Source organism: Oncorhynchus tshawytscha, unplaced genomic scaffold (genome assembly GCF_018296145.1).
Source record: "Oncorhynchus tshawytscha isolate Ot180627B unplaced genomic scaffold, Otsh_v2.0 Un_contig_9171_pilon_pilon, whole genome shotgun sequence".
Taxonomy (NCBI): Eukaryota; Metazoa; Chordata; class Actinopteri; order Salmoniformes; family Salmonidae; genus Oncorhynchus; species Oncorhynchus tshawytscha.
Genome location: NW_024608985.1, coordinates 16,257 through 30,166, shown reverse-complemented (window position 1 = coordinate 30,166; position 13,910 = coordinate 16,257). Strand labels below are relative to the sequence as shown.

The window sequence follows — 13,910 nt, the reverse complement described above, 5'->3', positions numbered from 1 at the left end:
GATGGTCATGTACAGGTAGAGATATTGGTGTGCAAAAGAGCAAGTAAATAAATAAAAACAGTATGGGGATGAGGTAGGTGAAAATGGGTGGGCTATTTACCAATAGACTATGTACAGCAGCAGCGATCGGTTAGCTGCTCAGATAGCTGATGTTTGAAGTTGGTGAGGGAGATAAAAGTCTCCAACTTCAGCGATTTTTGCAATTCGTTCCAGTCACAGGCAGCAGAGTACTGGAACGAAAGGCGGCCAAATGAGGTGTTGGCTTTAGGGATGATCAGTGAGATACACCTGCTGGAGCGCGTGCTACGGATGGGTGTTGCCATCGTGACCAGTGAACTGAGATAAGGCGGAGCTTTACCTAGCATGGACTTGTAGATGACCTGGAGCCAGTGGGTCTGGCGACGAATATGTAATGAGGGCCAGCCGACTAGAGCATACAGGTCGCAGTGGTGGGTGGTATAAGGTGCTTTAGTGACAAAACGGATGGCACTGTGATAGACTGCATCCAGTTTGCTGAGTAGAGTGTTGGAAGCCATTTTGTAGATGACATCGCCGAAGTCGAGGATCGGAAGGATAGTCAGTTTTACTAGGGTAAGCTTGGCGGCGTGAGTGAAGGAGGCTTTGTTACGGAATAGAAAGCCGACTCTTGATTTGATTTTCGATTGGAGATGTTTGATATGAGTCTGGAAGGAGAGTTTGCAGTCTAGCCAGACACCTAGGTACTTATAGATGTCCACATATTCAAGGTCGGAACCATCCAGGGTGGTGATGCTAGTCGGGCATGCGGGTGCAGGCAGCGATCGGTTGAAAAGCATGCATTTGGTTTTACTAGCGTTTAAGAGCAGTTGGAGGCCACGGAAGGAGTGTTGTATGGCATTGAAGCTTGTTTGGAGGTTGGATAGCACAGTGTCCAATGACGGGCCGAAAGTATATAGAATGGTGTCGTCTGCGTAGAGGTGGATCAGGGAATCGCCCGCAGCAAGAGCAACGTCATTGATATATACAGAGAAAAGAGTCGGCCCGAGAATTGAACCCTGTGGCACCCCCATAGAGACTGCCAGAGGACCGGACAGCATGCCCTCCGATTTGACACACTGAACTCTGTCTGCAAAGTAATTGGTGAACCAGGCAAGGCAGTCATCCGAAAAACCGAGGCTACTGAGTCTGCCGATAAGAATATGGTGATTGACAGAGTCGAAAGCCTTGGCAAGGTCAATGAAGACGGCTGCACAGTACTGTCTTTTATCGATGGCGGTTATGATATCGTTTAGTACCTTGAGTGTTGCTGAGGTGCACCCGTGACCGGCTCGGAAACCAGATTGCACAGCGGAGAAGGTACGGTGGGATTCGAGATGGTCAGTGACCTGTTTGTTGACTTGGCTTTCGAAGACCTTAGATAGGCAGGGCAGGATGGATATAGGTCTGTAACAGTTTGGGTCCAGGGTGTCTCCCCCTTTGAAGAGGGGGATGACTGCGGCAGCTTTCAATCCTTGGGGATCTCAGACGATATGAAAGAGAGGTTGAACAGGCTGGTAATAGGGGTTGCGACAATGGCGGCGGAAAGTTTCAGAAATAGGGGTCCAGATTGTCAAGCCCAGCTGATTTGTACGGGTCCAGGTTTTGCAGCTCTTTCAGAACATCTGCTATCTGGATTTGGGTAAAGGAGAACCTGGAGAGGCTTGGGCGAGGAGCTGCCGGGGGCAGAGCTGTTGGCCGAGGTTGGAGTAGCCAGGCGGAAGGCATGGCCAGCCGTTGAGAAATGCTTATTGAAGTTTTCGATAATCATGGATTTATCGGTGGTGACCGTGTTACCTAGCCTCAGTGCAGTGGGCAGCTGGGAGGAGGTGCTCTTGTTCTCCATGGACTTCACAGTGTCCCAGAACTTTTTGGAGTTGGAGCTACATGATGCAAACTTCTGCCTGAAGAAGCTGGCCTTAGCTTTCCTGACTGACTGCGTGTATTGGTTACGGACTTCCCTGAACAGTTGCATATCCCGGGGACTATTCGATGCTATTGCAGTCCGCCACAGGATGTTTTTGTGCTGGTCGAGGGCAGTCAGGTCTGGGGTGAACCAAGGACTGTATCTGTTCTTAGTTCTGCATTTTTTGAACGGAGCATGCTTATCTAAAATGGTGAGGAAGTTACTTTTAAGGTTGAGACCTGTTTCAGGTTGAGAGCACGCTGTACTGCCTCACAGCAGTTGTTGGGAAATTCAGCATCCTCATTCCTCAGTGGGAGGCATATCCTATAGTGGACATCCACTAGCTTGTCTGACACGCTCCATAAAGCGATGCTCTTCTCTTGATATTTCAAGCTGATCCTCATGGTGGTGCTCTGGGAAATCATGCTGGACCTTTTGCTGCAGCAGCTCTTCCAGCTCTACCGCAGAGATTCTGTATGACATTACGTGAAACCGCCCATAGGTGGAGACATTCCCCTTTCTTAGAATCCCATTCACAATCCAGACCAGAGTGGTTTTCACAGCGTATGGACCATTTCCTTGGCTGTTTATGACCATCCATGGCTCAATGGCCTGAGGTATGTTTGTCAGCAATACAATACAACATCAGAATCAATCTGCTTGAGAGGCACCTTTTAAAAATATGGTCATATGTTCACATCTGTCTGGTTAGGAATTGGTGGAGGCTGATGTTAGGAGCTATAAGAGGACAGGCTCATTGTAATGCCTGTAGTGGAATAAATGGAACGGTATTAAACATCAATCATATAAAATCGAATTTTATTGGTGCCATTCACATATTTAGCAGTTGTTATTGCTTGTGGAAACCACATGGAAAACCTCATGTTTAACTCCATTCCATTGATTTCACTCCAGCCATTACAATGAGCCCATCCTCCTATAGCTCCTCCCACCAGCTGCCACTGGTAGGAATGTTCTTCTTAGTTACTGGGATTTCCTTCTGTGTGAAAACTGCAAGGATTTCAACAACACTGCTGTCATCAAGGCTACTTATCTCCAAGCCAGAGAAAACAAAGGTACTCATGACTTCCTGGTTGTTGATAGTGTTTTATTATTTTATTATTGTTATTCAACAACAGAACAGTACAATGCAGCAAGAGTAAGAACTATGACAAAAGGTAATTCAAAAGGTAATAAAACATTTATTAAAACAATGAAAAATTACAAAATAAATTAGAATAGTAATAATAATAATAATAATGACTAAATAAGACAAATGACAAGAGAGACCAACATAGACACAAAGCACTACAAACAGTACATTACAGAGAGAAAATAGCTACATCGATCTACCAGCTCACATCCACCAACCCCAATGGAAGTGTTTACATATAGTCCAGGAAGGGTTGCCATATTTTCACAATGTAGTTGAAATGTTCTTAATGCATATGTACTCTTCTCCAAAGGAATACACGTATTCATTTCAGAGAGCCATCTTGTAATTGGGAGAGGGGAATCTGATTTCCATGTCAATGCAACACATTTTCTTGCAGGGGCAAAGGCGATTTTCTGTCAATTTGATGTTGAAGTTATTCCTCAAATTCACATTTGTGAAGTTACCCAGAAGGCATATTTCAGGGTCAAGTGGGAAAGGGACCTCCAAATTAAAGGCCAGGGTGTAACAAACATCATGTCAGAAGGCTTGTAATTTAGTTTACTGCCAAGTACAATGCAAAAAAGTGCCTTCTGTTGTTCCACATCTAAAACACATTTCTGATATTTCAGGGTTACATCTATGTAACCTCTGAGGTGTCAGAGAGTTGGTGGAGGATGTTGTAATGTAGAAGTCTGTATCTAGAGTTGATGGTTGCTGACACACTATCTTGGCATAGGTCTGACCATAGACCCTCATCAATTGTAGAATTCAAATCGGATTCCCATCACTCTCTTGACTTATGTACATCTGTTTTTGGGCATTGTTGCATTTGCAATGAGTACACTCTGGATATAAATCTTTTTGTGTCATGGTTATCATGGAGTAGTTGTTCAGTAGTTGATAGATTTGGTAAAGTCATATCTCCAAGAATGCTTCTGAGAAAGTTTCTTAACTGTAAATAACAAAGTAAATTATTATTGGATAACTGATATTTCTCTTTCAGTTGCTCAAATGACATAAGTACCCCATCTATATAACACTTTCCAAAATTCCTCATTCCATACTCATGCCAATGCTGAACAATGTTGCTATCCAAGATCATTGGCAGGAGTTTGTTTTGCCACAGGGTTTCTTTGGGTGACAAGTCTGGTTTCAGATCGAATAAGTTACGAATTACATGCCAAGCTCTTACTTAATTGAAGGTACAGGGATTGCTTGTTTTTGTTGAGTTTTGGGGCACTATTACTATTAATATTACTCCCAACTTCATTAATACAGCTAATTCTCCAAAATAATGGAAGAGGTGGATCTTTCCATTTATTCAAGTCATCCACCACCTTTTAAACCAAGACAGAGTAGTTAAGCTTGTACAAGTTTCTTAAGTCATGATCAATTGTGATTCCTAGATATTTGAACCTCTGTGGCGACCATCTGAAGGGACCTGTTCATTCACAGATGCTATAGTTAAACGAGTCAGTGGAAGTATTTAACTTTTGTCCATATTGTCTTTGTAACCTGATATAGAGCTGTATGTACCCAAAAGCGTCTGTAGTTTTGAGAGGGATCCGGTCAGGTCAGAGAGGAACAAAGTGGCCGTACATACATGTCCCAACCAGAAGCCATGGATTACAGGCAGCATCCGCACTGAGTTAAAGGCTGCCGCTTTCAAGGAGCAGGACACAAACCCAGACGCTTAGAATAAATCATGTTATTCCCTCTGATGAATCATCAAACAGGCAAAGAATCAATACAGGAGTAAGATCAAATCCTACTACACAAGCTCTGACACTTGTCAGATGTAGCAGGGCTCGCAAACTATCACAGATTAGAAAGGGAAACGCAGCCACAAGCTGCCCAGTGACACGAGCCTAGCAGATGAGCTAATGCCTTCTACGTTCCTGTCGAGGGAAGAAACACTAAACCATGCGTTCCGGACAGCTGTGTGATCATGCTCTCAGTAGCCAATGTGTGTAAGACCTTTAAACAGGTTTTTCACTCACAAGGCCGCAGGGTCAGACGGATTTGCAGGACTCGTACTCAGAGCATGCGCTGACCAGCTGGCAAGTGTCTTTACTGACATTTTCAACCTTTCCCTGACCCAGTCTGTAATACCTTCATATTTCAAGCAGACCACCATAGTCCCTGTGTCCAACAACGTCAAGGTAACCTGTCTAAATGACTATTGCCGCTTAGCACTCACATCAATATCCTTGAAATGCTTTGAAAGGCTGATGGCTCACATCAACACCATCATTCAAGACACCCTGGACCCACCCCAATTCGCATACCTCCCCAACAGATCCACAGATGACACAATCTCTATTGCACTCTACACTACCCTTTCCCACCTGGACAAAAGGAACACCTACGTGAGAATGCTGTTCATTGACTACAGCTCAGCATTCAACACCATGGTGCCCTCCAAGTTCATCACTAAGCTAAGGACCCTGGGACTGAACACCTCCCTCTGCAACTGGATCCTGGACTTGCTGACGGGTCGCCCCAATGTGGTGAGGGTAGACAACAATACATCTGCCATGCTGACCCTCAACATGGGGGCCCCTCAGGGGTGCGTACTTAGTCCTCTCGGGTACTCCCTGTTCACCCATGACTGCATGGCCACTTAGAACTCCAACACCATCATTAAGTTTGCAGACGGTGGTAGGCCTGATCACTGAAAACAATGAGACAGCCTTGGGGAGGAGGTCAGATACCTGGCAGTGTGATGACAGGACAACAACCTCTCCCTCAACGTCAGTAAGACAAAGGAGCTGAGCCAAGATTTGATTTGAGTTGCCCCATGGTGAATTTCTCCAAAAGGTACAGCCTGTCTTTGCTGTTCTCGGTCCGGTCTTCGATAGCATGTTCAAAGCCATGCACACAGAACCTGTCGTCTAGTGGGTCACCCTTAAACACTGGTACAAAGATATGTAGTCTAGTGGGTCACCCTTAAACACGGGTACAAAGAACCTGTAGTGTGGTGGGTCACCCAGTGGTACACTAAGAGGTGGTAATTAGGACAAACTTTGTTGCCTTACCAGCATCTCAGTGACAGCATTTTAGTGTAGCAGAATGTTGACAATACTGCCCATGTTGTCAGCTCCACCCTGATCTGGGTTGAAAGGCCTTCCTCCCCTAGTTGGAAGTTACAGCTGCCTCTTTTGGTCTCACAACAGGCTCTAATGTGTGTGAGTTGACCTATGATGAACAGTGCTGTATGTGGTGGTAGTCCTTAGTTATAACATAGTATATTGACCCTGGCCCTGTGCAGTATAAACAGAGCTGTATGTGGTGGTAGTTATAACATACTACTTTGACCATGGCCCTGTGCAGTATAAACAGAGCTGTATGTGGTGGTAGTTATAACATACTACTTTGACCATGGCCCTGTGCAGTATAAACAGAGCTGTATGTGGTGGTAGTTATAACATACTACTTTGACCATGGCCCTGTGCAGTATAAACAGAGCTGTATGTGGTGGTAGTTATAACATACTACTTTGACCATGGCCCTGTGCAGTATGAACAGACGTGGTGAACAATGGGGATCCCAGGTCAGCCAAGATGTGTGACTGTGTGGTATGGAGACCTGTGACATCCTGAGTGGTGGTGGGCACCAATTTGCTTTGAGTAACCTTCCCCATGGTTTCTTCAGGCCTTCCCATTGCATTCAGGTATCGTTCATTAAATCATCTGATTTGTTTCCCCATTCCTTGAGTGGCTTCATACTCATGGAATACATTCATCTTAGCACTGTTAGCCAATATTTCAGCTTCAATCTCCAAACCTTTCTTTTGTGCCTTGAGTTGAGCCTCCTGTTTCTCCAGTGCTTGTTTACTATTCAATGCTTCAGCTTTAACCAGTAAGGCTTCCCTTTCAGCCTTCAAATAGAGCCTGGTAGAAGATGTGATGGATTGTCCTGAGTGCCTGCTGTGTTGTGATCTATTTACATGTTCTGATGAGACATTGGAGAAACTTGGCTGGCCCTCCTCATCAGTTTTTTTAGCCATTGTTTATTACTGTGCTTCTTCCATCCACGTGTCCAAAATGGTTGCAAAACGATCCAGTGTTACTGCGTTTGGGCCATAATGTTCAACCTGATACTTTGTTGCCTTCTCAGCAGATAACAAAGCCTTTATGGACTCATTGAGATCATGCACCAACTTAACCAACTTTGAGTAATCTTTGTGTCATCAAAGATTTCAACATTTCCATCATCTCCCATAAGTTGTGTGATCTCATTTCTCTTTTAGTAAGTGCACCCAACTTAGCCCTTCTCGATCATTTGAACTTTTGCAATGTTTCAATTGGATCCATTGTAAAGGCAGGTAAGAGCACTGAACATCAAATCCCATTCAATTCCATTGATTTGCAACCATCAGCACGGTGTGAACACATTTTAGCACGGCATAGGTTAATGAATGAGCCAAAAACTACATCATCACAACTCAGACACAGCAGCCAATCAGCAAAGCGTCCTCTTTTTGCCGCTCCACAATGAGTTCTTGTCTCAGCGCGCAAATCCAACAACAAAAGACACGATTCCAAGCCTACAAGTTCCACAAATTCATCCAACACATAGAGCAGAACCAAAACGGAAGAACAAGCACACTTTTCTCCCCTTTATTCACAGTGAAAAGCTCAAATCAAAAAGACACAGAGCTTCAATAGCATCAGTCACTTCTAACACTGTCACAGGGAACATTCATTTACAGTTGAGGAGCGACACTAGTTTTACCTCCGGTCAGATGAAATGTTCGCCTCTTTACCTCCGGTCTGATGAGTGATCACGTTCATAAACCTTTCGTCAGCGGTCCATTCTGCGACGTCTTTTGTCAAATTTAAAGGCAATTCGGAATCCAGTCATATGATGTCGCCATCAGACGCGCTTCCAAAGTAACCACAAAACAGGGAATCCAACACTCCTATAGTGTAACAACAGAAATGTATTTGCCAGACAAAGGCCCCACAGGTAATTTCATAGGCTAGAAAACAAGAGTATATAGTAGGTTTCTTAGTTCATGTAATAGTTATAAAAACTGTGTTGTAACACATTACCTGAGTCCTAGCTGACCCATAATGCCAACGTTCTCAATTTGAATTATACACACGAGTTGGAATTGAGTCACTTACTGGTTCCAAAACGAAACCCCTCTTTTGAAAAGGTTCTTCAAAGCTCCCCTTAAGTCTACAAAGGTTCCAAATGAACTGACGGGCCTCCCAAGTGGCGCAGTGGTCTAAGGCACTGCATCAGGCTAGCTGTTCCGCTAGAGATTCTGGGTTTGAGTCCAGGCACTGTCGCAGCTGGCCGCGAACGGGAGACCAATGGGGCCCAGCATCGTCCGGGTAGGGAAGGGTTTGGCCGGCAGGGATGTCCTTGTCCCATCGCGTACCAGCGACTCCTGTGGCGGGCCGGGCGCATTGCACGTGGTTCCTCCGACACATTGGTTCGGCTGGCTTCCGGGTTAAGTGGGCATTGTGTCAAGAAGCAGTGTGATTTGGTTGGGTTGTGTTTCGGAAGAAATGGAAAAAATGACCTTTGCCTCTCCCGAGTCCGTACGGGAGTTGCAGCGATGAGACTAGACTGTAACTACCAACTGGGGAGAAAAAGGGGTCAAATACAAAAAATAAAATACGACCTGATGGCAGAGTATAGGTTCTTAAATTAACCGTAAGGTTATTTTGTTTTTTTTAAACCTTATATTATCCTAAAAGATCATACAGGAACCTTTTATTTTTAGAGTGTAGACTAGAGAGGTAGCGAACACATGTTGATTCCCCCTTGGACACCACTGATGTGTCTAATTGACTATATGTATGTGTTTATCTGTAGAAATCCTGACTTCTCAGCTGGGTAAGTATTAAGGCTTTGTTACCTACTGTATATGATGGCTTATAAATGTTAGCTTTGTCAATGGAGTTGAGTGGTGATGAGTGTGTGTGGACTGTACCTCTGACTATCAGTCGATACTTGTAAAAATGTCCATTCTTAAACTCTTACCCTGAACCTGTTTGTCCTGTGTAATTGTGTGACTTTCTTTGTTTGCTGAAATCTGTAGTTTATTAAAGTAGCATTTTAGGTGACCTCTGCCAAAGGAGTTGTTGTGTGAAGGAGCAGTAAACACCTGGAATAAAATGTTAAATAAAGAACTATGGATTAAAAAATGTTTTTCCAAGGACCGCCCCTTTGAAGTAACATTGCAGTGAAGTAAAATTAATGGATGTAGTGATACTTTCTACCACCAGAGGGAGGCAAATACAAGTTTATTTTACAGAGGATGTTGACATGGTCCTTGTTTTTTATTTATTTAACCAGGCAAGTCAGTTAAGAACAAATTCTTATTTTCAATGATGGCCTAGGAACAGTGGGTTAACTGCCTGTTCAGGGGCAGAATGACAGATGTCAGCTCGGGGTTTGAACTTGTCCAACGCTCTAACCACTAGGCTACCCTGCCGCCCCAGTAAGGTCTGGATGGTCTTCTGACTTATAACACGGTGGGAAATCAAACAAAGAAGTCATGTAAACATGGACATATTTTAACGTCATTCTAGTGCCTGATTTCTGTCAGCTTGTGGGCTCCCGAGTGACGCAGCGGTCTAAGGCACTGCATCTCAGTGCTAGTGCATGGTTTGATCCCGGGCTGTATCCCAACTGGCTGTGATCGGGAGTCCCATAGGGCGGCGCACAATTGGCCCAGCGCCTTCCGGGTTAGGGGAGGTTTTGGCCGGGCTAGGCCCTCATTGTAAAATAAGAATTTGTTTCTAAACTGAATTGCCTAGTTAAATAAAACAAATATTAGTTCATTATTGATGTTACTGAACTGCTGTATTTGAAGTACAACTCCCTTCTGCCCAGTTTCACTGATGTTGCTATGGCAACTCAAGCTGTTTCTACCATCCCTGACTATCCCATCAAACTATCAATCAGTTTCTTTTTCACTTTTTCAGTCACATTCCTATAGCCAAAAAAACACATTTAGCTTCCTATCACATATTGAAAAGAAATTATTATAGGTCTTCATAGTTTGAGGTCTGGGTTGAACAACACAAATGTGCACTTACAGTTGTTTGTGATATCCATCAGTATGTTGCTCATTTTCATAACCAACAGTCTCTTACTCTATATTTCAGACTTTGAAACCATCAGAAGACATGCAGGTGTGTTTTATAGTCTGTGACATCCACAAATTAATACATACCATGTGAAACGTAACATATTATGTAACATATTATACCAAATAGTGTCTCGGATGTCATTGGGTTTACTATAGTGTATTATACCACTGATGTTGATGTCATTGTGTTTACTATAGTGTATTATACCACTGATGTTGATGTCATTGTGTTTACCATAGTGTATTATACCACTGATGTTGATGTCATTGTGTTTACCATAGTGTATCATACCACTGATGTTGATGTCATTGTGTTTACCATAGTGTATCATACCACTGATGTTGATGTCATTGTGTTTACCATAGTGTATTATACCTCTGATGATGATGTCATTGTGTTTACCATAGTGTATCATACCACTGATGTTGATGTCATGATTTCATTGTGTTTACCATAGTGTATTATACCACTGATGTTGATGTCATGATGTCATTGTGTTTACCATAGTGTATTATACCACTGATGTTGATGTAATGTCATTGTGTTTACCATAGTGTATTATACCACTGAGGATGATGTCATTGTGTTTACATAGTGTATGTTTCTCTCCACAGTGGATGTGACTCTAGACCCTGATACGGCACATTGTAAACTCATCCTGTCTGATGACGGGAAACAAGTGAGACATGGAGAACTAGATCAGGTTCTCTCTGACAACGGGAAGAGGTTTACAAATTGGTCCTGTGTCCTGGGAAATGAGGGCTTCTCAGGGAAGTTCTACTATGAGGTGAAGGTGGAGGGGGAAGACCGAGTGGACTTTGGGAGTGGTCATACAGTCCATCAATAGGAATGAGAGTTTTATACCAATCCCTAATAATGGATACTGGACTGTGGAGCTGAAGGATGGAGAGTACACAGCTCATGCTGATTCCCCTGTCACCCTCTTACTGAGAGAGAAGCCCCTGAAAGTGGGGGTGTTTGTGGATTATGAGAAGTGTCAGGTCTCCTTCTACAATGTGGAGGACAGGTCTCATATCTACTCTTTCACTGGCTGCACCTTCACTGAGAAACTCTATCCATTCTTCAACCCTGGTGATTCAGATAGTATTTCACTGGTTGTCTGTCCTGTGGATGCCACTGACTGACTGTTTTAAATCAAACAGGGTGCCATTGTTATTTATGAAATGCTTGTTACTCTGCTAATGTGCAGTAAATATACTGTATATAATTTTAAAAAGTGCTGAACAAGTAGTTATATTGACAACATCCGTCCGAGCTCATTTATGTCTTAATGGAAATGACAGATTGTCTCTTATCCGCTTGTCGTTCCCTTATGCCATAGTTTGTACATCTCAATTGTCAGTAGAAAACACATTTGTTTAAACAAGTCAGCCATATTAGCAATATTTAAGAAGGCAGTAAATGAGGCTCAATGAACTGTTTCGCTGCCAGACATGGCTCCGCTGATAGCCAGGTGTAGCAGTGGTAAGGTCTTGGGACTGCTGATGGGACTCTGCTGATGGGACTCTGCTGTTGGGACTCTGCTGTTGGGACTCTGCTGTTGGGACTCTGCTGTTGGGACTCTGCTGTTGGGACTCTGCTGTTGGGACTCTGCTGTTGGGACTCTGCTGATGGGACTCTGCTGATGGGACTCTGCTGTTGGGACTCTGCTGTTGGGACTCTGCTGTTGGGACTCTGCTGATGGGACTCTGCTGTTGGGACTCTGCTGTTGGGACTCTGCTGATGGGACTCTGCTGTTGGGACTCTGCTGTTGGGACTCTGCTGTTGGGACTCTGCTGATGGGACTCTGCTGATGGGACTCTGCTGTTGGGACTCTGCTGTTGGGACTCTGCTGATGGGACTCTGCTGTTGGGACTCTGCTGTTGGGACTCTGCTGTTGGGACTCTGCTGTTGGGACTCTGCTGATGGGACTCTGCTGTTGGGACTCTGCTGTTGGGACTCTGCTGTTGGGACTCTGCTGTTGGGACAGCTTTATGTAGGTCCTAACAGTTTGTGGGCACCGTTTGTAACCGTTAAAGTGCAATTAATGTATTGTTTAGTGTTGTGGTGTTCCTGGAATGCACAAGATTTACATGCTAAAATTGCAACTGGTTGTGTAACCTTTCTGCTGTGTGCTCCTACATTTAGGTAATAATGTAGCAACAGCACAAAATAAATGTGTTTAACATAATGATCATTTGATAATTAAATGTTCTGAAAGAGTGTTTAAAAATAGTTTTATCTCCATCATTGTCATCAGACAGACTACTGTTGCAGACAGACTATTGTATACTGTATCGGCCGTTGTTGGTGGAAGAAGGTGAGGACCAAGGTGCAGCGTGGAAAATGTCCATATTTATTAGAATGAACATGGAAATAACCAAAATAACAAAGAGAAACGACCGAAAACCATTCTGGCTGGTGCAGACACACAACAGAAAACAATCACCCACAAAACACAATAGAAAACAGGCTCCCTAAATATGGTTCTCAATCAGGGACAACGATTGACAGCTGCCTCTGATTGAGAACCATACCAGGCCAAACACAGAAATAGCAAATCATAGAAAAACTAACATAGACAACCCACCCAACTCACGCCCTGACCATACTAAAACAAAGACATAACAAAAGAACTAAGGTCAGAACGTGACATAGGACAAGAGACCATTCCAGTAAATTCCCTTAATTGCATATTCAGAATTATTTAATTCACTCTTAGGTATTCTTAGTTGATTGGGCTTTCTAACAGTAGAGAGGTTAAACCTGCTCTTAGACAGCTTTCTGGCTATAAGTGTCAGATTATGATCAGACAGCCCAGTAACCATATTGAATGATTTAGTCACTCTCTCTGGTTTATTACTGAACACCAAATCAATCTGTGTTTTAGAGCAACAAGTCACCCTGGTTGGCCCTTTAACTAGCTGTGTGAGGTCAAAGGTTTTAGTGGTCCATTTGAGAGTTTTCCTACAAGACTTGTCTTCATAATTCATGTTAAAATCTCCCATTAAGATGACTTCTTTCCCAAAATCACATTCCCTAAGCATGTTATTAAACTGATCAAAAAACACACTTTTGGTGGAAGGTGGTCTATACATTCCAATAAGGGTAAAAGACATTTGGGGAGACAGTGTAACGTTCAGGCCAATACATTCTAGTTCATTATCACATGACCACTCAATTTGTTTACATCGGATATGTTCTTTAATGTAAATCATCAGACCCCCTCCCTCCTCTTCCTTCAATCCTGTCTCTCCTGTAAACATTGTAGCCAATCACAATCAGAGCAGCATATGGAGAGGTTTTATGGAGCCATGTCTCTGAGAGGCAGAGGAAGTCAAGGTTGGAGTCTGTGAGTAGATGTTGAATTTGATCACTTTTTGGAATGACACTACAAATGTTCAAGTGCCCCCCTAGTAGTCCCTTGGGTTTAGCTTGTGGGTCCCAGATTACTCAAGAGTGATTGACACATTGAAAAAAGTTACATTTTCTGACGGATGGGTTATGCCGTTTTGTTTAGTTTTGATTAGGGGGAGTTCGGTAGTGCATTTAACTATCCCTCCTGCTTGCACTGGATGCGGGGGACTAATTAAAACAGCTTGCGTACCAGAAGCAGAGTCAGGGATCGCACATAGAAACTTGGATATGTTTGCAGAGTCAAATTCCATCTTGGAGCCGGGTGAGTCAGGAGAAACCATGGGACCATAGCACTCACCCA

The 13,910-nt window shown here is 43.6% G+C and overlaps 1 protein-coding gene across 1 annotated transcript in view; it reads left to right on the top strand.

Moving 5' to 3' along the window:
* LOC112257357 (E3 ubiquitin-protein ligase TRIM38) overlaps positions 1–11,727 on the top strand; it is a gene marked incomplete at its 5' end in the record, with an annotated part of 77,269 nt that extends 65,542 nt beyond the window's left edge. The window contains 3 exons of the mRNA XM_042313961.1: positions 8,910–8,930; positions 10,208–10,234; positions 10,807–11,727. Coding sequence (XP_042169895.1) covers positions 8,910–8,930; positions 10,208–10,234; positions 10,807–11,039 — 281 coding nt within the window. The remainder of the gene's footprint in view (positions 1–8,909; positions 8,931–10,207; positions 10,235–10,806) is intronic.
* Positions 11,728–13,910: the final 2,183 nt, after the last annotated feature.